Source organism: Thunnus maccoyii, chromosome 4, assembly GCF_910596095.1.
Source record: "Thunnus maccoyii chromosome 4, fThuMac1.1, whole genome shotgun sequence".
In the NCBI taxonomy this organism is placed as follows: Eukaryota; Metazoa; Chordata; class Actinopteri; order Scombriformes; family Scombridae; genus Thunnus; species Thunnus maccoyii.
The window spans coordinates 8,079,222-8,106,295 of record NC_056536.1 but is presented as its reverse complement, the minus strand read 5'-3'; the positions used below and the strand labels follow the sequence as shown (position 1 = coordinate 8,106,295).

Here is a 27,074-nt window from a genome sequence, read left to right as displayed (position 1 = left end):
TTTTGTCTTTGTTTTGTAATACAAAGGTAAATATAACACCCGGAAATACAGTATTCTATTTAGCCACTGGCATTTATAATTACTTAAGAATGTTGATTGTAATTAAATACTTAACAAGCTAGACATTTTTATTGTCATCTGCGTAGGAACCACCAGGTATAATGAATTTTAAACACTACAAATCCAACATCAAAAAGTACACAATGCATAAAAGTATATGCAGTAAAAGATGTTACTGACATAGACCTCCAACAGTGTACGTTGTATACAGTACTCACACCAAGAACACCAATTAGGCCTACAATAAATATATAAGGGTGAGCAGTGATGCACGTTACTGATGGGAATGTCATTAGTTTTGTATTTGGTCATAATCAAAAAATATTTGACAAATTAAAATTTTGAACTGCACTAGGTAAAAAGTCAAAGATCACCTTGTCTGAAGCAGATTTCATGGCAATCAATCCAATAGTTGTTGAGAGATTTTACTCATGGTGGTGCGAAGGGAAAAGTCGAGATCACAGTAGACGATACATCGTCTGGGAAGCGTGGATGTCAGTACAAAGGTTTGTGCCAGTTCATGTGGTAGATGAGATGATCCAACGGCAGGTAAAAGTTTTTACTTATCAAGAGAAATTTTTGACTTACTGGTGGTGTTAGATGAAAAGTCAGGAAATGACAAAAATCATTAGGATTCACCCCCAGGGTACCAGGATATAGGTACCAAATTCATCATGGCATTCATCCAATAGCTGGATGCTATTGCTCTCTCTCCCCTCTATCTTTCATATAGAAAACCCACCAATCCACACAAACACACACACACCTACCTACACACATGCTTACTACAATGACAAAATCTAAACTAAACATATTTTTTTTGCTTGCCTGTTATATTGTTGTTGTTATTGCTGCTTGAGTCTAGAGGTTTGAGTCTAGTTCTCCCTCTTCTCTTCTACTGTATCATATATGTCTTCATGTTAGTCACTTGTATTGCACTATAAACAAATTTAAAAGAAAACTTACATAATTTGACTAAATGCAGAAAATGTAGGGTTGAGACTGGAATTATCACTGGCAGAAATAAACAGAAATGAACATTTATAGATTAGGCATTATAGGATTTTCCAGCACTATTCACTACATACAGTACAAGTTAATACAATCTCACTAATGCAGCTAGAGGGAGCCCTTCACCCAGAACAGTTCAGAGGACAGAAACAGAGAAACCCAGTCAGTTGTGCATTTGTTTGCAGAAGTAAGGAGGGTCAATTCTCTTTGAAATGTGATTTAAGGAATAATGATATTTTAGGAAAGTAATAATAAATGTATTTCCCAAAATGTCATACTATTCTTTCAAATACAATACACTTTCCAGTCTCAAACAGTCTTCCTATAGTTTACTCTCTGCTACCTCTGAAGTGAGAAGTCACAGTGAGGCCAATAAAATCACATATTACATATAAGATTAAATTCCACTCTTAACTTGCTGGTGCTCCTCAGTTAACCCCACAGGTTTAATAATTGTTAAAATGATTATCGGGTTAGTCTTGCAGCTATGGACCACTGTGTGCAGAAGATAGCACAAAAATGTTATTGTGATGGTGGATATCCACAAGAAAAAAACATGTTTATCAAGGTAAACATCTTTCTAGAGAAATTCATGCACTGGGTGTGTGTTCAAACAACAGTTAAAACAACAGCTCTCTGACAGCTTCAAAGCCAATAATTCAAACCTTCAAAGAGGTAGTATTAATTACTATCACACTTGACTTGTTGATGGTAACCTGGAGGTATAAAGAGATTAAAAAAATCATGGGTGTGTGTCCTGTGCTCAATTTTCTCTGGAAAGTCGTGCATGTAGATAAACAATCATTTGTTACTTAACACAGTATCAAACTAAAGAAGCATTTATTGAAGAAAATGTGTGTGTTTGCTTTCAGCATATATGTTGATGGACATGAGTCGTCTGTTAATGTTTGATAATGAGTGACATTATGACCCTCTTTGCCCTTAATGCTCTTTGAATTTTACTATTTATAGGTGATTATTACTCATGAACTATGCGTGTTATCATAATGATCTGTTTTGACCTGAGTCCTGTCACCATACAGTGGTAACATGATGTTTGCTGACAGATGCTATGAAACTGCTGTGGTTTAACAGAGTGAAAGTGAAAGAATTGACTCCAACCCTGATTCTGTTCAAAGTGCTTTTAAGGGGACAAAGAAAAGAAAAGAACTTACTTAAAATAGATACAAAATGCAACCATTTAAGCTGTATGTTCCTCCCATACACCAAAATAAAAACACAAGTCCCTCCCTAGTGCTTAAAAACTTACTTGACGTGCCTCCTCCGTTTTGCACCACCCTCTCATAAACAATGACAGTCCCTTATCAGCTAGTAGTTGGAGCCTTCTTGTCATTCCTTCAGTCACTTGCAACTCCTGCTGTCAGACCATGGACTGCATGCAACAGACAACACACAACATCACTGGTGAGTTCACGCTGCAAATCCTGCTTAAAAGTGCATTTCCTGTACATCACATTTGATAGAACTGCTTTGATTTTAAATAACGTTTTATTTGATAGTGTTGATGTCAGTTCTTAAGATTTTACATAAACTTATCATTCATCTCATTACTGGCTTGGCAAAACATTTACTAACAAACTTTTTTTAAACCTATCCCAGATCGAATGCATGTATTTTTAAATGATGTATTATTCCAAATTTCTTTTACTAGTTTGTTGAAACAAGTGGTTGACATCACAGGTATTTTACTCACCTAAGGTGCTAATAAATCACACATTTTTAAGTTGTGAGTGTAAATACCATGCTTGCAAAGCACAGTGTGTGACAGCGGATGATCTAGCACAGGTATGTGACAGAGAGGCAGTATAGTTTTTCAACATGTGTAAGAAAAAAAAAAAAACTCAGCAGAGGTAATAGCAATTTTGTAATTTTCCTGGACAAAGTATTATACCTTGTTTTGTCTCTAGTTCTGTACAGCAGCAGCCAGATATCCTATGATTCAGTGCTGTAAATGGTGTAAAAATGAATGACTGGCCTCTTTGGCCTCTTTGACCTTTATCTCCAAAACTCTCCTTTGCCCTTCTCTCCCTTTTATTTCATCTCATCACCTTTCATCAGCTCCTTACTTCTCAACTACTGTTTGATAGATCATTGTCAATGTTTCCTGTGAGTGAAAACTTTTTTCTACAGTCTGTAGATCAATGCGGTTTTAATAAAACGTCATCTGTTTTTCCAGACACTAACACTGACCACTGCCGACTGAAGTTAGTCAACTTTGAGACTGAAGAAAACCACATTTTCCATGAGACACAGGGGCTCAGTAAAGAGCACTTGGTGGTGCGGCGAGGGAAACCGTTCAAACTCACTCTGCTGTTTCGCAGCCGGTTGTGGAACCTTCAGACTGAGAGGCTAGTCCTGGAGGTTGTGCTAGGTATCAAAGCTCACATTAACTCTGCTCACATTTAAAGAGAGATTGTGTAATTTTTGAAAAGAAAAGTCTTGCTTTTACTTTTTTTTTTTAAGTCTTACAAGCAACAAAAAGAATCAAAAACATCCTTGCTTAGTTGAGTACACTATGGGGTTCTGCTTAACTTGCCACTGGTCTGGTATGACCAGGCTTTCTAGTGTTTACAAATGTAAAATAGATATTGCTGTGTAACTGACATTAATGAGTCCATTAGCTTACTGTATAGCTAATCTTTTACTTGTGCTTCTGTTATTCTTTGATGGAGCATTTGACCCCATGAATTGTTACTTGTGGCTATAGTTGTGGCTGTTCAGCAAAAGTTACTTAGTCTCCCTTTTAAAGGAATAGTTCAACATTTTGGGAAATACTAGCTTTATAGGTGTTGGTAGGCTTTTCTTCTCACTTAAAAGAGAGCTTCCAGTTTTCATGCTAAGAACACAAACGACAGAGTGTATCAATCTTCTCATCTCATTCTCGGAGAGAAAGCGAATTGGCATTTTCTTAAAATGTTGAACTAACACTGTATTTACAATAAACCCATTTTGGTGTTTTTTTTTTTTAATGAAAGGCAAAATCGACATACCAATACCCATTTTTTGGAGAACTAATATTATGTGTTGTTGATATTCAAAATGGGATCCTTTTCCTGACATTAAAAAATACTTCTGAACATGGACAGGATAGGGTCAAGACAGGACAGGAAAGAGCAGGACAGCACTGAGCAGAAAAGAAGAGGAAAGTAAAGGACAGAACAGAACAAAGTAAGACAGAACCAGTCCTGAAACAGGTCAACACAGGACAGGACAGAATAGAAGTAAACAGAAATACTTCATCCAGGACCTTTTGATATTTAAACTGGACCTGTAAGCAATTAGGTTACGTGGTATTACATATGGTCACATTTTACCTTGCATGCTTACAGGCTTAAGTAAACTCCCAGTTTTTTCTCCCACCATGCAGGCAGTCTGTCAGAGAAGATACCAGTCCAGTTCTCTGACAAGTGGTCTGACCCCCGAGGCTGGTCAGCCAAAATCTATCCATCCAACATGCGTCCCCAGTCGGTCGTCATCCACGTCTGCTCCCCTGTTCTGTCCTCAGTGGCGCTGTATGACCTCCTAGTCCACATAGAGACCATACAGGACAGGAGGAGCTATGCAGTAGGATCATTTGTGCTGCTCTGCAACCCATGGCTGAAAGGTGGGTCTATGTAGAAATACTTCACTGTTTGGATTGCAATTATCTTGTTATAGATGTCATTTCACAACTCTGACATTGCTTTTCAGATGATCCAGTGTACATGCCACTGGATGTCCAAATACAAGAGTATATCAAGAGTGATTATGGGCTGGTCTACATGGGCACCCATCTAAACATTAGTAAGCGGCCCTGGTCTTTTGGTCAGGTATGTGACACTCAACAGATGCAAATATCATGAATGGGTCATGTATAAAAAGCCTTATTGGTGTGAATGCTGAGAGCTTTATTATTATTCCTCTGTGTGTTTTTCGATTGCTAACTACTTCTGCATACTTTCTGCTACAGAAACCATTCAAATGTAAAAATGTTCAGCTCTTTAAGGACATTTATTCTATAACGTTTCTTCTTTCTAGCATATTCCAGTGATTTTATATAATTTTTTCAAATATTAAAATATATAATGGAAAGTCAATGGGAGGAGTGTTTGAAAGTTGATATCTCAAAAATTAAAAGTGCTAAAGTATTTATACAACACGGACAGGTGTTCCATGTGGAAACACTTAACATATTAAACATGGTACCAATAGCGCCACCATGTGGTCAGTTATTACGTGTTTTACATTTTGGCTAAGAATGGAAAAATTTTGTACCATTTTGGATTTTTTGGTAAACACATTTTTTGTTTCTGTTGGCACATATTTCATCTAATCTTCACCAAACTTGGTACATACCATATTTAGATGACCCCAAACAAAACATATGAGTTTGTGTTTGGGTATTACTTACCGTTTGTCTGTATTTTGTTACCAAATTTTTGAAGGTGAGGCCTGATGCACTTAATGGGCCATAACTCTGCAATGCTAAATACGATAGCAACCAAATTTGGGAATGTTGTACATACAGCCATACTACACAAGTGAGTACATTTGATACAATTCTACCCACAGGGGGTGCTACTATAATATTATAACATGATATTTCTACAATTCTGCTGTCTTTAATAAAACAAAACTTGGTACACAGATTCTCCATAAGATTGTGCACAGCATATTGAAGCATGGCACCAATAGACTCTCCTTGTGGCCATTAGTGAGACACCACCATACTACTTGTTCGCTCTCTCTCATATCTCTTAAAGGTAATATTTCATGGTAACCAAATTCAGCAAAATTGTACAGATGGGGATGAGGGAAAAGTCTGTAGCATTTTCAGCAACGCTTTGCAATTTATTTCAGCTGTCTGCATTCACACACATTTTCCGCAGGAAATGCATTTTCTAGTTTGCAGTTAAGAATACAGTCCATATCTGTGTGCAGTATGAGCCTGGGGTCCTAGAGGCATGCCTGAAGCTCCTGCAAGTCAGCCCGCAGCATCTCAGTAACACCCACAGAGACTACATTCTACGAGCAGACCCCGTCTACCTCAGCAGGGTGGTCTGTGCTATGGTAAGACATAAGAGACAAATATGTATGTGCTAGAATTAGTGGAATTTATTGAATAACACTTTTCTCTGCATTTACAAAGTAATGAAAGAAAAGTCAGTAATGTATCTGCTCCTGTCCAAGGTGAACTGTAATGACGACATGGGCATTCTGGTGGGGAAGTGGCAGGGCAGCTACAAAGGTGGTGTCACACCTACAGAGTGGAGCGGCAGCGCGGACATCCTTCACCGCTGGGCTTCATCCAACTGCAGGCCTGTGCGCTATGGGCAGTGCTGGGTCTTTGCATCTGTCCTCTGTACAGGTACTTCAAAGAGAATGTATTTATGCCAGAATTCATAGGTGACATCTGAGTCCAGCAGCGTTTACAGAGAGTAGAAAGTGCTCAAAGGTTTCAGTACATAGTTTGTGTCTTTGCTGATGTATTAAAGTGTGAACTGACTCTTTAATATGTCACCATAAGACTAGAAATTGGTATTAATACATTATTAAGTTATTAAGTTGTCTTTTATATTTTAACTAAGCAGGCTCAACAGTTTAGGCCTAAAAGCGATTTCTAAATCCTGGTCTATCTAGCTTTCAGGACTGACCTTTTTTTTCAGTGATGAGAGTGCTGGGGATTCCTTCCAGGGTGGTGACAGTTTTTAACGCAGCCCATGACGGTGATGGCAGCCTGAAAATTGAAGAGCTTTACACAAGCAGAGGGGAGAAGCTTGGCCTGTCAAAGGACAGCATTTGGTTGGTGTCTCTTGATCTCAAACCACAAAGATAACAGTTTATGTTTTACTTGCTTAACAGTCAGGATAATCTGGCAGATTACCTTAAAACTGAACTATCCATTATGAAGCACTGTATTTATTTTTTCAGTTCGGTATATTGTTATTTTAACATTACCCTAAATAATTCTGACTGTTTCACATGAACATATGAATTTGGAGAATAATAGAGGCCTGACTGTCAACACCCTCGTCATATTTTTACTTGGGTGTGTTTGTCTTGCAAGTTTTGACCTTTTTTCATGTTGATACACATTATTCCTCTTTGCATGCATGTCTTTGTTTATTGGTGCACGCTTACTCATTTCTCGAGTGTTTGTATATGTGTGTGCATCTGTCCTCTTACAGGAACTTCCATGTGTGGGTGGAGTGCTGGATGAGAAGACCAGACCTTGGTGAAGGGTTTGACGGCTGGCAGGTAGTGGATGCAACCCCGCAGGAGAGGAGTGCAGGTGGGATTTTCTTTTTTTAACTTTCTGAAAGTAATGATTAAAAATTTGTGACAAAAAACACCTACCTTGCTAGATGTGCCTGATCTAAACTGAACGTGACATGAGAGCTTCCCTCTTGAGTAAATGTTACATAGAGTGGAAAATAACAGATCAGGTGACTTATTAGTGACTGATAACTAACTAGTATGTAACAACAAACACATCTTTCTCTGTAGGGATATACTGCTGTGGCCCTTGCCCAGTAGTTGCTGTCCAGAAACATTGCCTCGGCGCCCCATTTGACACCTCGTTCATCTATGCCTCTGTTGACGCTGACGTCATACGGCTGATCGTGCGTGACGGTCTGGTGGTGGGGAGGATGGTGGACACTGAGTCGGTGGGACAGTTGATCTACACCAAGAGCATCGGCTCAGACAGACCGGAGAATCTGACGCAGACTTACAAGAGAACGAAAAATACAGAATCTTTTGTTGGCTTGAGGCTTGTCAGAGAGAGAGATAAAAGAAAGATTCATAAAGAAAAAGGTCAGATACACTATAAAAAAAGCCATTTTTTGCAGTGAGAGCATGATTCAAATGCAATATGTACAGACAGAAGGAGTAGGGTGTTTTCTGACTAAAGTTTTTCTTACCATTTTCTTATGATTTTTTAAGGAGAGCGAACAGCAGTCACTCAAAGAATGTCAACGCACACAGGTCAGTGGCTTCATGACAAAGCATCTTCACCCTCCTTTCTTCATGCAAACATAAATAAGTGCACCAAAATACATCTTATTAGACAAATGATTGGATCTTGTTTCTGATTTTCAACCTGAAAAAACTTGGCTGCTTTTCTTGAAACCTAAACCAGTTACCAAATAATTCATGGATCAATAGGCAGTGCATTGTATATTTGATTTTAAGACAGACTCTGACCAGCTTTTTATTTCTCTGAAAAATATCCCTCTATTTATCTACTTTATGAGCTGTTGTGGATTTTGCCATTGTAATGTAATCGTGTTGCTTTTTCATGACAAAATCTTTCTCACTTTTATTGAAGCATTATCTGCCTCATATTCTCTTCCCGGTACCTGGGAAGCTAGAGAAGGTAAGCTTTCATACTGCTCATACTGTCACAAATCAAACATAGCTTCATGTTCACAATGCCACAGGACATATTTAGGTGTGTGCCACTGCGAGGTAATAACACTATCATAGTCATGGGTACAATTCCCACTAGCACCAGCTCTGCTAAAATGTATATGCTAATTAGAAGTAACATGCTTAGTAGCAGTAATATAAACATTAGTATGTGCAAATAAAGAACTTTAGATTAAAGTATTTTAGGCTGCATATTCCTGATGTGTCTGAAATAACTCCCTTATTCATTCATTCACAATTCTCCTCATAACATCCTTGTTTTGCGTCACCACTAACACTTGAAATTCTAGGGATTCAGTATTCAGGTCAAATCAATTCAAAATATTTTATTTGTCCCACCAAAGCAAGTTGTTTAAGACCACAACTTTGTAATATGTGAAACATTTTCATTTTCATTTTTAGTCTGAACGCATTTAAGCTTGCACTGATCATTAGGACCAGGGAATATGCACACATTAGAGTTGTAATGATACGCTCTTTTTGTTTAATGTGTTTGTTTCAACCAGCCAAAAATGCTTGACATATTAGTTCTGTTTAGCTTGATTAAAAGTCCAAACAGCTGCCTCTGTTGTGTACATGTGCTGTATCTTGCAGTTGCCTCAACAGCAAGGTCAGAGGTCAAATATTACATGTTTTGAACTTGCTATGGTGACTAAAATGGACTTTATATCATATTTTAAATATCTTACATTGACACTAAAATCAAACAACATATTTAAATGGTTGTGCTCTGCAATGTTGTTGTCAGTGGGACGAACCAAGACCACCGTATTATTATTATTATTTTTATTTTCCTTTTAACAGTAATTCATTTTAGTTTTACCATTAACAATAAACCTGTGTGCAGCTCACATAAACTTCTTCAGTGAGTCAGATTGGATATGTATCATGGCCATGAGCTGTATTGTTTCATGACCTGCTGATAGGCTCAGTCACAATTATATTACTGTTAGACACAAAACAGTTACATAACCTTAAAGGGACATGCCACTGATTTTGCATGTGCCAGATTATTGTTCTCTTAAAAAAAAAAGTAACCATTTTACACCTTGAACTGTTGAGCATTTTGACTCCGTCCTTTTGCTTTTTCATTACAAAATCTCTCTTATTTTTATAACATGTCCTATTTCCAGTAGACCAAAATGTGAAACAGGTAATACTATGTTAAGTCACTGTTTTGATTTATTTCCACAATGTTACAGGATATATTGTATTGATGTTTTGCCTGCAAAATACTAACATTGCAAGATACTAACACTGTCAGAAGGTTCGATTTCCACTGGCATCAATTTTACAAAAAAAAAAAATGCATTGGTGATATGCATGTGCATTAGTTATATATTATTATATATATTATATTAGTAGTAGTAATATTAGTATGTGCTAATAAGCAGCTACATTTTAGATATATATTTATGCTGTGTCTTGAGATTTCCCTTAAATGGAACTAAGGGGTCTAGCCCAAACTGTAAAAACACAGCCCCACACCATTATTCCTCCTCCACTTTATAGCTGACATTATGCATTCAGCCAGGTAGCATTCTCCTGGCATCTGCCAAACCCAGATTCCTCCACGAGACTGCCAGACACAGCAGTAAAGGGTGACTGATCACTACAGACAACACATTTCCACTTTTTCTCGGATCAGTGGTGTTGTGTTTTACACCACTTAGCCGATGCTTTGCATTGCATATGATGATCTTTTGTGCCACTGCTCAGCCATGGAAACCAGTGTCATGAAGCTCCTGAACAACAGTTGTTGTCCTGAGGTAGTTTGGAGCTTGACAGTGAGCATTGCCGTTTCCACCTCTCAATAACGGCAGTTAACGTTGAAATCCGACAAACTGACTGAGTGGGAGCCATTCAACTGCAAATGTTTGTCAATGAAGATTGCATGGCTGATTTATTTTATGCAGCTGAAACCATAAATTAGAAGGGGTATCAACACACAAAATCCAATGTGTACAAGGACTAAGTGTAACCATACAAAATGTGCACCAATGGTAAAAGTATATCTTTCACATGAAACAATCTTCTGTTTATCTGATAGTTACTTGAATCAAACAAAACTCTCCCTTTCATCTCCTGGAGGAATGTCACCCAGTTTGGAAGTGTCCCTAACCCTAGATAGGGTACCATTAGTGGGCGAGAACATCAACATGTGTGTGATGGTCATAAACCATTCAAGCAGCCCCAGGGTCCTGATGGAACATCTGAACGCTCAGCTGAAAGAGTATAACAGCAGCCTGGTGGAGACCTTCTGGAAAACACACAAACAGGTGCACATACAGCCGCATGAAGGTGAGGAGCCCTGCAGGTCTCTAAATATCAAGACGTTAATGATTTACAGAAAGTATGAATACAGTATGTACAGTCTCTGGCACTGTTGTTGGATTTCTTCATTCAATAGTATTTGATTTTTAGTAATATTTACTGTATTGTTTCATGACCTGTTATAGATTTGGTCACAACTATATTACTGTTTAATATGAAAGTTTTACAAAATCTTAAAGGGATATTAAGAGTCAGAACTTCTGATGCATCAATTCTGTCACCACCAATTTCATGGAAGCACATTACTAAATCACTGGAGGGCCCCTTTAAACATTTAGGTCTTACTATAAAGTTGTGGCCCATCCTCATGCTGCTGAAAGTTATTACAGTATATATATTTGAGTAAAACTAATATCAACTGATTAAAGCTAGCACTATGGGATATTTGCACCTTCTGTTTGATTTGTTTTTCTCATGTTCATTTTTACACTTCCTTTACATTCTCTGCAGTTTTGAGACTCTACCATGACATCCCTCCCTCTGAATATGAGTCAGTCCTGGCAGGTGATGACATTGTGAACCTGGCAGTGGTGATAAAGGACGTGAGGACAAAGGAGAGAGTCCTGGATACACAGGAGTTCAATATCGGTTCACCACAGATAACCATAGAGGTACAGCTGCATCCAGCCTCCCTACTGTTCAGCTCACAAAGTATTACAAATGCATTATTTAGAGTTTTCCTCCTTTATTTTTTCTACCTCATCTTTGTTCACTTTGATCTCTTTCATGAGTGTCAGTTGCATATGACAAGATGAAGTTTAATGAAGAGCAAAGGCAGAAGGATTCAGCTTTAATCCCTGCTCTCTGTGCATCTCTGCAACATAGTTTTGTGACCTAAATCTAATAACCAAAGGCAATGGACACACCAGAAAACATATTCTTTACTCCTTATTTGGATCCCCATTAGCCTCCACAAAGTGGTTGCTAGCCTTCCTGGGGGTCCAGGAGTCCATATAACAATAGAAGAATAAAAAAAACAAAAACAAAAACAAATAAAACCCCAGAAAAGGCTAAAGGCTAACACCAGATCAGAAAATAAGTGAATTTAATATATGTACCATAATTACTATGGTGAGGTAGACACTAGAACAATGTATGTACAATGAAAACAAAAAATTAATTGTTCAAAATAGATAGAAGAAAAAAAATATAGATGATAAAAAGGTTCCAAAAACAGTAACTAAAAATAACATCTATTCACATAGATGTTATTTTTTTCAATCATCCATTTTTGTTTCAATTTGTTTGTGAATATGGCCCAACCAGATGACCAGACATGTATTATACTTGTGAGAAGAACCAGTACATACACATTTTTTACAAAAGAATTCTGCTTTATTATTTCAGGAGACTGAAGACTACATTTCAATTTAGTCTCCACTGTGAGCACTGATAATTGTTTATGTATCTCACACACATTAGCATGGAAAGAATGGTAAAAAACTAATGGCTGCTCTGTTCTGTGCAGTTTTAATGTTTCTCAGCAGCACTTGACCAAATGACTGCACAATACTCCCAACACAACAGACTCACAACACGGAACAACAGTCACAACAGAAGATGGAAAATTTGCTGAACATTTCCTTGAAAAAACATTGTCCTTTCCCATCCAGGGAACAATACTCCCAATCTGATCAGAACAAGACAGTAAATTATATAATTTAACACCCAATAACATGTCTTTGTGACCTGCTCAGCTGATGTCCCAACTATAGACGAACTGAGTGAAGTAGCTTTAGCAAGTACCAAAAGCGAGGTGTTAGTGTTGATCATTGATGGTTTGGTCGTCATTGTGTAACCATGGCTTTTCCACAGATCGAAGGAGGGGGCAGCATCCAGTTAAAGAAGGAGCACACAGCCTGGGTCTCCTTCACCAACATGTTTACCAAGCCTCTGAATGGAGCTGTGCTGACCGTGGAGGGATCTGGCTTGTTACAGCACAAGCATGAGGCCAGGTAAGTCTGTTTCCAGTTGACTACAAGAAAAACAAAGTATCATCACTCTCAAGTCACAGGCTTTTGTTTGTACGGCTCTAAAGAGCAGTGGAAGTGTTAAAGTTGCAATCTGTCCCTCGGTCACATTCCAGTGTCACGCCCGCACATATCTTTCTTGAATGTTTGAGCTGGGAAGGGAACATGTTCTGTGGTTTAGGTATATGAGGAATGTGGTCTGGGAATGCTGTCAGGTATGTTTTTACAGCAGCAGGAATATATTGTTGCTACATCCATATTTGGTTTCTCTGTCTTTATACAGGCTGCAGGAAGTTTTGCTCTGTCTCTACCACTTGTTGGCAGAACTTACTTTTCTCTGGGTTGCCAGGTTTGTCTGGATTGACCAGTTTCAATAATCAGATTGTGGTCACTTAGTCTGTATTTAGTGCAAATTTTTCACTTCCCAGATAATCTGCCACTTGGTATTGTTTGTTCAGTGCGAAGTAGCACTGGAGTTTACTTGGAGTTTTTGTAGTAGATGTCAAATGATTAATGCACTTTTTCTTTTTCTTTGACTGTAATTTGGTTGGTCCACATTGTGTGATGGTTGTGATGAGGTCATAAACTGTTAGAGGAGCTAAGCCTCATAACTATGGAAAGCACTCCACCATGGCATCATGAAATTTTCCAGTATTTCATTTCAGTAAATTTTAATATTCCATACTTTCATTTTTCTGTTGTTTCCTCATTTATCGTGTTAATGATCCTCTCCCATCTCCACTTGTTCTCCTCTGCTGTTTCTCTTATGACTTTAACCGCAGAAACTTTGTCAATGAAAACTTTCCTGGTTTGGTTCTATTTCCCTCTTCGGCTGGAGCAATGGTGGCTTTTTATTGGCACAGACAATGAAGCAAAATTTTCACCCTGGATAGGAATAAGCTTGCTAATTAGATAAAATATTCTACAGAAATATCTGGTGAAGAGGTAATACATCACCATGTTGAATACTGGAACAATAAAACTGCTTTGGCATTTGCTTTTTTTGGCTTGAGAAAGGGCAGAAACTGAGTTCTGGGAGCCAGAAAAATCTCTGTACCTGGCAAAGTATTTGTTGAATAATTGGTGGTATTAATCATCACTCATCACCCACACACACAGATATTTTATGATAATTTTTGCTGTGGGACAGAAAATCTCCTACCAATTTCCCCCTTTTTTCATTTTCCACTATTATTACCTGCTCTTGTGCAAAGCAGTGACTTTCCAGACTGTTTCAGGGCTGTTCTGAAGACATCTTGTGTGTGTCTCCCCTTTCCCAGGCTGGTGCTCCTGCAGCCGGGTAGGAAGATAGAAAAGAAGGTTTCCATCATGGCTACTTCACCTGGCACTAAACTGCTGATGGCCACTTTCTCACACAGCAGCAACACTCGCATCGTCTCTAGGAGTTTCCAGAAAGTCTCTGTCATGACTGCATGACAAGCTTCAACAACATCTTTAACCTTTTGAGTAAGGTTAGATCGAAAGCATGCACCTCATGTAAAATTCCTTTTTTTTCTTTTTGCACTGAAACATGCAAAAAGTACAGTTTTTATTCTTTTCATTTCAAGCAAAGATGCAGAACAGATGCAGTCTATATTCACTGATCCACACTAAATAATTGATACTGTATATTTTGTATATATGAAACAGAATATTTGTGTATTTTGACATTCATGGTTATATCCCCTTTTATACAGTTAGGGTTATATGGTTTTGCATTCATGTACTAAACTCACTTGTGTATATCTTCACACTGCTTGTTCATATATAAATAATACAAAATGTATATTTTGCCATCGATATGATTCTAAAAATTGAGAATGAAATCTGTCAGGAACCAAAATATAATATAAATATTAATATATTTTTCAAAAAGTGGTGTTATATGACCTGTAAATAAAATTTTATCACAATGATCAGTCTTGTCTTGTTCATCATGTCAGTGAAGCTCATCACCCTCCATTGGCCCATATCACAGAACAGTTGATAGAAAACTGAGTCTGAATGATTCCTCTGTTCCTCTGACAAAGGGACAAATATGGATTCAAAACACTGTATTTTTCCTAATGTAATTAAGAAGACTTCTTAAAGGGAGCAGATGACAGTGAGTCCACTGGGAGATAAAAGGAAGAACGCACCTGTCTCACACTTGGACAAGATAGACGTTTTCACACTGATTGTTCATAAAATAATGTAAAGAATAAACACTGTTTATTTTACTTCTGATAGGATTCTAAAAATTGAGAATGAAACCTGCCAGAAACCCAAAGATAATATAAACATTTAGGTAATTAATTTTTTTAAGTGGCAACATGTGACCTATGATCAAAATCTTCCAAAAATGCCTACACTTCCCATAATGCACAGTGATAAGATTTTTCATTAAACCCTCCCTGCCTGATAAATGACCCCCAGTTATTATCATAGACTTTCTGATCAAGATTTGCAGTCCTTAAGCTGAAAATGAGATTAAAGCAATGTCATTTGATTCATTTTCTCAGACTTTATAAACCTTCTCCAGAACCACAGAAGACATTATACAACTGTAACACACACCGGCTGAGTGGCACTCTACATGATTTGACAATTGACAATTGTCAAAATCACATGTAAATTGGAAGAGTGCACCTTTACATCTTAGCATGGACTGTGCTGCATTGCTGTAACTCAATAACACCACTAGATGGCAGCATGGGAACATTCACCTGAAAATCTGTGTGTGGTGATGTTTTCTCTTTACAACTCACTGTGCAACTGTTTATTTAATACCAAGAAAATAAATCCTGTTTTTATACTTTAATTTGTCCTCTATGGTGGTTTTCATCAGGTTTTATTTGGCCTCGCCTGGGTCCTGTGATCTTAATCTGGAAATTAAAGGTTTAGTCTCAAACTCAATTTAAAAAAAGGTATAGCTTTTCCTCTCATGCAAGGGCAAACTAAGTGTGCATGTATTCATTTATGGCCAATCTTTTACTCCTTATCTGCAGTCAGAGAAACTAGACTACTGAAGGGACACAATTTAGGCTCCAATTTTCTTAAATGTATGTATGCAATATTTTTTCTCTGCACACTGCCAGCCTCTCTACATTATAATATACCGTTAATCAGCCACTTTACACATATATTGGAATAATGATGTTAAGAGACTGATCCTGTGTAATTTGTCTTCACAGTTCAGTAATTCACTGAAAATAAATAGAGTAAGGCTGTGAAGGTTAGAGATGAAGAGTAGGACAGAGACATTTACAATCACACTTTTCCATTGTGAGTGAGGCCTAAATTTACTGCATGTTTTTTCAAACTCTAATCCTGATCCTCCTGCGAGAAGAGGTTTACTGTAGCGAGCAAATCATTCGCCCCCTGTTGAGAAATAGGCCCATCAGGCAGCCTGTAAAAGTATACTGAGTGAGTCCGGACAAGGCCCGGACACTTTACTGCACAACTTGCACTTTTCCCTTTCAATATAATGGGCTTGTAAATGGAGTAATATAGAAGATCTAAAGTCTGTATCTGGGCATTTAATTTCAGGCAGCTCTGAGAGGTTTTGAGGTGTTTTACACAGATATACTTAGTTCCTATACAAATGCAGCTCACTGACGAGGATTGTTTTAACCTAAAGGATTTCAGGCTGACATGTGTGTACCGAACAGCTTGTGATCTCACCTCGGTGTCAGGGAGATTGAGGCAGAGGCGTTGGCAGACGGAGACGATAATCAGACTCCACGCTCGCTGATTTTCAGACAAATTAAACGTCAGGGGAAAGCAGGGAGCGGGACCGCTGGGCTGCTTTGAAAAGCTGAGGCTATCATAAATTATTAATGGCTCCCCATCACGGCCCCCCTCTCTTCATCCCTCGCTCTTTTCAACCATCCCTTTCTTTATCCATCCCTCTCTCTCCTCAATGTTGATCACACTTCTTCTTTCCTTCCTTCCTTCCTTCCTTCCTTCCTTCCTTCCTTCCTTCCTTCTTTCTTCTTCCTCTGACTCTTCCTCAGGCCTTTCTCTCTTTTTTAAAATCTTGCTCCTTCCTTCCTCTTCTGTTTCCGATCACCTCCTCTTTTCATCCCTCCCTCCTCCCTCCCTCCCTCCTTTGTCTTTAGTCCATATCTGTCTTCCCTCCCTCTGTTCATCTCCGCCTCCTTGCCTCCTTTTTGACTTCACTGATTTTCATCCCTCCCATCCATCTGTTCTTCATTACCTCTTTCCTCCTTAATCTTGATCACTTTTTCCTCCCCTGATTATCCTCTTTTTAATCTCTCCTTCCTTTTCAACCTCTTGCATTCTGCCCTCTCTCCCTTCTTCTTCTCTTAAAACTCTTCTTGTGTCTTGTTTCCTCCTTGCCTTTCCTTCATCACTTTCTCCTCTTCCTTTCCTCATCACTTCATCCTTTCATCCTCTGTCCTCTTCTTTTTTTATTTGTTACAGCTCCCTTATTCTCCCCCCTCCTCCATTTGTCATTATTTTTCTCCAGTGTTGGAAGCCTGAGCACCACATACAGAGCTGCCCTTTAAGTAACCTCGCAATGTTTTCATGTGTCATGCTGGAGTAACCTTAACTTTTGACTGGTTTAAGTGGAGACACAAGGTTACATTGAACAAGTGTAGTTAGTTGCTTTTCTATTTTGAGTTTTTGGTTCTTTTTTTTTTAACGGGGAAATTTCTCATTTTTCTTATTTCTGCCAAGCAGCTGTAACAGTAACATGCTGCTTACACACTGATGCTTCAGTATTAATAATCTAATGATATATATAATAATATACCAGTCAGAGAGACCAAACCACTACTTTTACTGCAATGCTTTAACAACATTTTGCTGCTAATACTTATGCACTCTTACTTAAGTAGGACTTTTCTTGCAGAACTTTTACTTATAATGGACAGTAGAAGAAGAAGTACTCAGATTCTTTACTTAAGTAAAAATACTCCATTACAGGTTAAAGTCCTGCACTTAAAATCCTAAATAAAAGTACAGACGTGTTACCATTACCTAAAGTATTAAAAGTAAAAATACTTGTTTTGCAGAAAATCGGGCTGTGACTATAATAAATACGTTTAATAAAATGCATTATTGAGTTTTACCACTTTGGGTTTTATTTATGTGAAACAAAGTTTAGAGGAGCTAACAACTCACAGACATCTGAAATATGACACTGAGACACAATTACACACTGATTTTATGTGTTGTTCGGGAACCGCTGGTTTAATCTGAAATAATTTAGCATAATTTAGAAGCTTGTGTTATTTCACGTAAAAATTCAATCTGAATAGTAACTAAAGCTGTCAAATAAATGTAGATGAGTAGAAGTAGAGTGGAAGTCAAGCAGCTGAAACTGTAAATACTCAAATACCTCAAAATTGTACTTTTACAGTACTTGAGTAAATGTACTTAGTTACTTTCCACCACTGGTAATGGAGTATTTTTAAATTGCAGTATTGGTACTTTCACTCAAGTAAAGGATCTAAATACTTCTTCAATCACTGCTTTGCAATGAGCAGAACATCCATCAGTGATTGCTTCCAGTGGAGTAATTTGTCAAGTCATATCATTGCTGTGGAAAGTATTACATGTTTTCATGAGCTCAATCCTGCTCCTGCACTCCTCCCTCTGTTTTTGCAGCCTGAGAAGCAGAAGTTTGTAAACTTCCTGCTGCAAGTTGACAAGAGGGGGAGCAGCGAGGGAGAAGATTGATAGATAGGCATTTGATGGATTCGTCTGAGCAGATGGAACAGCTGCAAAGCCCTGAAGTGGCCGTCCATCCTCAAACTCTTGTGAGCACACTGAGACAGGATTTGAAATGAGCCTATTCAACAGATTTAGAGCTAGGGCTTCAACCAGTGACGGTAAAAAAAAAGAGATTCATTGGGGGGGAAATGGACTCGTCCAAATGTTATTTGAAAGTACAGGCCTCCTCATTACAGCGGATAAAATATGAGAGAATTCTAGTCAAAATGCTCCGAGCTATTGCACGGGCAAGGGGGTAATTTTTCACAGTATTGTAATGGTCTATAACTGCTTGTAACGCTCTCTGTCTTGCGCTTTCATTCAGACACACAGTAACACACACACACACACACACACACAAACACACAAGCATGCACCTCAACCAGCAACCCCAGCGAGCTGCAATAAAGGCGGCGCTGATAATTATGATAATGAATCTAGCTTCTGTCTGCCATCTATTGTCACCTGGTAATGAGTTTGTCCCGAAGGTCACTGCTATAATAGCTCATTAGCAACACTGGCTAATGCTGCTGTGCTGTAGCCCACAATTGCCAGAGGTGCATTGGTCAGCCAGGCTATTTGTTTGCTGTAGCTGCTGAATTGCTGCCTGACTGGTTTGTCTTTCACCATTGATCAGTGTGGGTTTCATTACTGCTGAGGGACAATATGTGTTTTTGTGTGTTCATGTGTATGAGTGCCTCTGTAGACTTCTGTTTATTGAACATTAGCATGCATGCCTGAGGTTTAATGCACGTGTGTTTGGCCATGTATGTGAACGTTTTTTTGGTGGCTCTGAGGTGCAAAGCTAAACTACATGGGACAAAATATCTAGCAAAATAAAACTCAGGACAGAAAACAACATTTCACAAAATGCATAAATCAGGCATTACAAGACAGAATTTCACTAAAACAGAAAACACAATAACAAATCACAAAATGTTTTAGAAAACACAACATTTCAGAAAACGCAACATTTAAGGAAACAACTTTCCAGTAAACACAACATTTCAGAAAACATAATTTGATAAGGAAAGAGGAGAGAGAGGGAGAAGTGTATAACAATATTTATTGACGTTAACATCAGAAAGAGTTTTGGTGATTAGACTCCATCAATGTGAAGAACCTTCATAAAGTGTATAAACCCATATGAAGATAGGAGATAGGACAGGATCCTGACTGGAGTCTAGATGCTGGTTGTGGTCGAGCAGAGCTAGCAGGTGGTTTATGGAAACCTTTGGATGCCATGGAGGTCATGGTGATGGGGAGGAGGTGGGTTGCCATTCTGTCTGAAAGACAAAGAAGCATCTGGGGACTAATTGGCTTGAGGAACCCGGGCAGAAAGATCATTGGTCAGGTATGGTCATGTCAGAATTGTGAATGATTTTGATTTTGACAGCGTATGAAAGTGTAATGATGCGTAATGATGGAGAGAAATAGAACAGGGGGAAATAAACATTCACTCATAGTGGAATAAAGGCAGAATGAGAAGGAAATCTTCCTTCTTGAACTTTCACCAACGCCTCATTAATGTTTCAGAAAACACAACAATGATTCAGAAAAACACAATGTTTGCATAACAACAACAACACTGCAGAAACATTTCTGCAATGTGGTTGTGTTTTGTGAAATGCTGTTGTATTTTGCACCTCTGGGCCACCGTAATTTTGGCCTGTTTCTGTATCCTGTTTGTAAGTGTGTATGCTCATGTGTACATGAGTAAGAATGTGCGTATGTGTGTTCTAATATGACCAATACTCACTAACCTAGCGCTGCCTCATTAGCTCAGTGCAGATGGATGTCCCCGGTCACTGCATTTTCCTGTAGACAAACTCTTGCCATCGCTGCCTATGGGGCATCCTAATATAAATGAATTGGCCCCAGCAGGTTCTTGCGCAGGCACTTGGCAGCCCACCGATAACACATTTTCTCTCTAATGCAGACCTTATTTTTCAGCCTAGGACCCATATGACACATTCATCCTCATTCTGGGATCGAGGGACATGAAAAAATATCGCTAATTTTGTCATAGAACTACAGGTCATTCTGTGCCTTCTCATTTTTTTATGTACGGTGAACTAAGGATGGTGATTTCAAAGAAATCTTACTGTAAATTATAAATGAAACTTGTGAAATGTAATAAAATGTTGATGATATGTATAAGAGAGCGAGTGAGAGCATGTGTTATTGAGGATTATATTGCTTCTCAGGTAGGGAGGGTTATTATGTCCTGCCATGGCAAAAACAAAATATTCATGATATGTCCAGTTATTCACTTAGCCATTTGTTTGTTCATTACAGTAATAAAATTAATCAGACTAACCTTCCTGTTGTTCATGGGTCAAATTTAAAATATGGGTTTCTTTCATCTAATTGCCAGAAAATAACATAATACATGCTCTTCACAATTAAAATTAATGATCACTACTTTCATTGAATTGTGGGTGTTTTATTCAAATTTACAGCATCTGTGGTCTTCCTGGGTCAAATATGGCCCAGCTACTACCACGTGTTGCAATGTAGCAATATGTCACACTATTGTGCTTTTCAGAAGATCAATATGGCGTTAGATTTGTGCCTCATTCCTGAGCGAGCAATGGGAGATTTGGATCACAGAAAAATATATTTTTCAAGCACATTGATTATATTTTGAAGAGAAATTATACGCAAGCAAAAGATAATTTAGTTTGAGCAAACAAAAATGTATACTGTGCTCAATAAATGTATTTGCATGTTTGCTATTATCCATGTTAACGTGCAATAATAACCCCTCTCACTCAGTTTAACTCATATGCCCTCTCACAAACTCTTGCTAGGTGCGCTGGCAGACTGCTGCACACTAGCGCACATTGTCTCTCTCTCTCTTTCTCAACCTCTCCACTCTGTGCATGCTCAATTTTGCCTGCACACTCGGGCTACGGTCAAATAGTCTTTCTTGCCCAAGAAGGTTCCTAACTGAGTGAAATGAACCGGAGGTATCTAAGTGGCAGCCATGATAAGAGCTGGTCGAATTCTCTAAATGCTAAGGAGAGGTGCTTCAATGCTTCCTTTCTAATCTCCTTTAGCATTCCTTGCTGCAGCAATATTTAAAGTGACACACCATTCACAAACTCAAATGATTAAACCTGAAGAAGAAGAACGCAGTCCATTGTTGGGGGTGGTGTATATTTTGCTTCTCTTCCTGTAAAAGACAAAATAAAGTTTCAATAGAATAAAGTGTAAATAAATAACCAGTGTGCTGTGTATTCCTTTTTTTTCATTTTTAAACCTAATGATGCATTATCATTGTGTAAGGCAAAACAACAGCTATATTCTGTGTCAAAACACATTAGATATGCAGGAACAATTTCAGTTTTGCTCTGATAGTTCATTGAAGCATATCCTGTGATCTATGTCCAAAACATATGTCAGCGTCCTGTGAACACAATGCCATGAGCCTCCACGGTCTTCCTCCTATGAATGTTTCTTTGGTTTCGCTGAGTGAGTGACACAGCAGCAGCAAGCTACATGTCTCCCCAGATGCCCTTTTATAGGCTACTAATTGAAAATGGGCTCATTGGGATATATACAACACAGCTAGGTAGATGTGTTATTGGCCAATGGTTGAGTGCAGTAGTGTTGAACCCTTGATTACACATCAACAGCCTGTATCAACCATAAAAACTTCAAAGTACAATCAAGTCAACATTTCAAGGTGTTTACTGAGTTGTGTGATGGTTCTTAAGCTAATATATGCACAGGTTGATAACAGATCAGAATCGGGATATTAACCATAACACAGAAGTCTGTCTTTCAAGAAAAAGGGATATGAGACGTTTTTAGTGAGATGATTTTTTTTAATTCAACATGTTTGAAACTTAAGAATGATGATATGCACAGTAACATGTTATGCCTATCCTGCATACAGTACAGTGAGTGTAAGTAAGCATTCTCAATGTCCACATTTATATAGCCTGCATGAAACAACATGGTAAGAACGCACGCACCTAAGTATCTAAGATGCGCTTTTTGTAGTCCATCTTCGGAACATTGTAGTGTCACCACGGCAGACCCACGTCAATAACACCTGCTGTTGCATAATTACGTAGCCCAGTGTAAGTGCAGTTGGATTCTCTCAGCACTGCGCTTGTCTTTTCCTAAGTCCTTATGAATTCTCCTTCACATCTTTCTTTGATCTCATGATGTTTTCCATTGAAATCAAGGAAAAGTGGTTAGGAAAAGACGATAGGACATACTTCTCAACCACAGCCTCACTCAACAAATGTGCCACAAAATCAACCAATCGGAGAATTGGAGAATTCTGATGTTTTGTCTCCAATCACGACACATGCGGGATTTTAGATTTGCAGCCACCAGACACGTTATTGTTTGTGACGCCTTTGGGGAAACTGGTGACGAAACAGCCAATCAGAATCGACCTTATCCAATTCTCCAATTGGTTAATTGTAATGCTGTGCCAGGTTGAGTGAGTGTTAGAGAGAGAGAGAGAGAGAGAGAGAGGCTTACAAGACAATTACATTCATTTCCTGGAGTCTTATCGTAACTCTAACTATAACCACCATATGCCCAACCCTAACCCTTACCCTAACCTTAACATAACCCGAAACCAACCTTAACTTTAAACCAAGTCTTCACCCTAAAATTAATGATTTACGTTAAGGGGACTTGCTTTTTGTCCCCATAAGGGAGGCGAGTCCCCACAATATGACTGTGTAAACAGATTTACGTCCCCACAACGTGAGGAATACCTGGACCACAAACACACACATGAACAAACACACACACACACGCACACACAAAAGCTCAAAGCTACAGGTGTGTAAACCTGATTTCATCACAGCCTTTGATGTGCTTTTCCCTACATTTCTGCTTTTTTTTTTTTTTTTTTACTCAAAAACAAAGTATAATTTCATGTAAATGAGGTCTATTGATCATGAATTCCAAAATGAAGTGTAAAACCTGCGGTAATGAGTTGGAATGAAGTTGGCTACAAAGGTCTAACACAGAATTGGGTGTTAATTTATACTTTATGCTGTATAAACAGTCAAACTAGACCAGGTCAATTTTGACCCGGGAGGACAAAAATCGCACAGTTAATGGGAAGACAATACGAAGGTTAACTGATGGTTATATAAATAACCCAGAAGGTCACTTAATGGGCCAGTGTGTAAGATTTAGTGGCATCTAGCGGAATGGACTTAGCAGAAATGGAATATAATATTCATGTCGTTTTAATTAGTATATAATCTCATGAAAATAAGAATCAATGTGTTTTTGTTACCTTAGAATGAGCTCTTTATATCTACAGAGGCAGTGGATCCTCTTCCACAGAGCCACTGTTTCTACAGTAGCCCAGAACGGACAAACCAAACACTGGCTCTAGAGAGAGCTTTTTGTATTTTTTGCGAGTTTAGTGGCCACCGTAAGTTCTCCTACACACTTGGAAGGGGAGGATAGGGGGGGAGGGGTATTCAGTTGGTTGCAGTCTGCAGCCTCACCACTAGATATCACTAAATCTTACACACTGCACCTTTAAAAACACTTCTCAACTCTTCTAACCATTTGGACCGAAAACTATTCCATCCGCTGCATTTCCTATTTGTCCTATGAATCTTTTTCATGATTTAGTGAATATTTTTCTTTGAGGATTCTGGAAATATCTTGAGAATAATGGGATGTGTTTTTAAACAACCTTCTGAGTTTTTCAGACGTTGCAGGTTCATTAATAGTTCCGTGGCCTAAATGTATGCTAATACATGAGAGGCACAAACTGGAGCTTGTTTGTGCGAGTTATTGCCCAACACAGTTTGTAATTATATCTATATATATTATAGTCACAGATATAATATATAGGCCTAATATATATCCGTGACAGTGGCGAAACAGCAGTGTTTTAATGACAATACTGCCTTTAAAATGTAGTATATTTCATGATTTGCAAACAGGAAAACATATAAATGTTAGGTCCTACAGATGGTGCTTAGTTGTGTCCTTATGAGCTCAGCATCAAATCTGACAAAAAAAAGAAAAAAATGATCATAGTGCCCATAAAAATCAGGGAAATTGGATTTCAGTCAGCCATTTTGCAACAAGAATATGTGTCATAGTTTAATGAGTCAGTCAGCCATTTTGGCTTCTGGAGACATGACTTAATCAGTCAATTAGAGCGGTGGTTGATTAATATGACTGGACTGGGAGCAACCTCAGCCAAGAGAGAAATGGGCCGGTGAATGAATAATCACCACCGGAGTGCTAGAGTGCTGCTGTGTGAGTTATAATCATGAAAGATTAAAGGGGAGATAAACTCAAATTTTAAATATGGTCCTGGCTCTCAGCTACTGATGATCCATGGGCAATTTTTCTGAATGAGTGGAGAGGAAAAAAAGTTCAAAGATGGTTATTTGCCAATTGAACAATAACGATACTCTGGGGGCTATCAGGAACAAAGTAATGAATAGTAGTGGTACTGGCTGTATTTCTTAACGCTCATTCCTCACTTTAAAAAGGTTGTGTAGCCTTTAGATGCGAGACAACTGAACTGTATGTTTTAATAATCAATATTTTATGAGATCCAGAGTCATTTTCATTTCCTCTCAGCTCTGTTGTGGTCATCTTTGAATCAGGATAAATCATTAAACTGCTGCTTTGGAAGGTGTTATTAGCACTATCAAAGCTGATCGATTACTAAAGCTGCTACAGAGACACCAATGCTGGAAACTCAATACCTAAAATTTAATACTGGAGCTTTATTCCTAACTTTCATACCTCTCACACAATATGCTATTTTATATAGTGCTGAAATAGCGTTCACTGCTCCCCTGTGTGTGTCATCATTTAAGGACCAGTGGCAAAGAAATTTGTTCAGTCAGTTGTTTCAATTCCAGTAATATCAACCAGAAGAATTGTTGATATTCTGCAATTATACCGATATTTGTTTAGCCACACAGCATGCTGGTTCCTTTATAACACAAAAGACTTTCTGACATGTTAATAGGGTAAAAACAAACACTAATTTCTTCTCATGCTTTCCTAAAGGTATTAAAATAATCAGTCCAAAAAAACACAAGTACTTGTGCAGATGTGAAAATGAATAATATTGTTCTTGTATCACTCGCGTCACATTGCAAGTGAGAAGAAGACAGAATCGCAAACATCAAGCAACCTATGAATACAATCACATCATAAGAAGTAAGATAAACATGAAATATAAGTGACTGCAGTTATTTTGTACACCATCAAATATTGTTTCAAGTACGTTAATGCAGGAGTAATTCCAGTCATCTTCAAGCTGCAATGCCTTTATGGATGTTTCTATCACTGTCACTTAGAGTTAACATCAGAGCTAAACTGCTAGTTGTATTAAGCTGCGCGATAATCAAGTTTTTCAGTATGGATTGTATATTCAATGGCCTAGGTTTGGTATGTTTATTTATCATTTTTTGTCAGACAGCCAAACTATTCTGTTGCATACGTGCACTTTTCTATATCTCTCTTTTCTCTTTCATATGCACACATAACTACAAAAAGTTTACTGTGGTATTTGCTAATATAACTTGCCTAAAACAGGACTTGTGTCATATGTTTTTCAGATTTGAAACAGATTTTTACATTTATTTTTATTAATAAGTGGAGGGAATTAATAAATATTTACACATAACAACAACATCAACAACAACAACAATAATCATAAACTTTATTTATATAGCACTTTTCAAAACACAGTTACAAAGGGCTTTACAATAAAAAGAGAACACATATTAAAAACACAAAAAGATTAAAACTAAATAAAATGCCATTATATAATACATGAATTCACTAAAAAGCAATTTTAAAAAAGTGTTTTTAACAATTGATTTAAAAGAGGAAACAGAGTTCGCAGTCCTGATCTCAGCGTGAGCCCTGACTGTAAAGGCTCTATCCCCTTTGTGTTTAAGTCTGGACCTTGGAATAATGAGAAAATACACATCCAAGGATCTCAGGGAGCGGGAAGGGACATAAGGCAGTAGGAAGTCCAAAATATAACTTGGGTTGAGGCCTCTCTGGGCTTTATATGTAATCGATAAACTTTTGTAGTCAGTTTGAAGAGCAACGGGTAGTGAGTGTAAGGGAGCCTGGATTGGCGAAATATGTATATGTCCCAATATGAATCCTAGCAGCTGAGTTTTGGATGAGCTGTAGACGGGAGAGAGATTTCTTTTTTTACTGATGCCAGAGAGCAGGGGATTAGTCCAATCGACTGGTAATGAAGGCGTGGATATAAGTTTCCAGATTTTTGGCAGACACATGATATATTTTCACATATAACCTGTAGGTAGTTTCCTGCAACTAACAAAATATGGGATTGATTACATTCTTATTAGATCAGTGGTTACTGACACTTAGGTTCCTCTTTAAAAAGGACCTGATGTCTTATTTTCACTTTTGGGATGCATTTTCACCTACAGTAATAAAGTTGTTTGACAAAAATGATATATCAGATTAATTCCATGATGTCTGAAATATTTAAACTGTAATCACTTCTAAACTATAATCACTTCAGATCCACCACTG

The 27,074-nt window shown here is 38.0% G+C and overlaps 1 protein-coding gene across 1 annotated transcript; it reads left to right on the top strand.

Annotated features, from left to right (window-relative positions):
* Positions 1–2,423: 2,423 nt before the first annotated feature.
* Positions 2,424–15,033, top strand: LOC121895314 (protein-glutamine gamma-glutamyltransferase 5-like). Its single transcript, XM_042408342.1, has 13 exons — positions 2,424–2,496; positions 3,269–3,463; positions 4,460–4,696; positions 4,783–4,901; positions 6,013–6,141; positions 6,262–6,439; positions 6,738–6,873; positions 7,260–7,363; positions 7,579–7,887; positions 10,594–10,803; positions 11,287–11,447; positions 12,652–12,791; positions 14,087–15,033. The coding sequence occupies exons 1-13, from the start codon at positions 2,460–2,462 to the stop codon at positions 14,241–14,243; spliced, it is 2,112 nt and encodes a 703-aa protein (XP_042264276.1). The 5' UTR covers positions 2,424–2,459; the 3' UTR covers positions 14,244–15,033.
* The last annotated feature ends 12,041 nt before the right edge of the window (positions 15,034–27,074 follow it).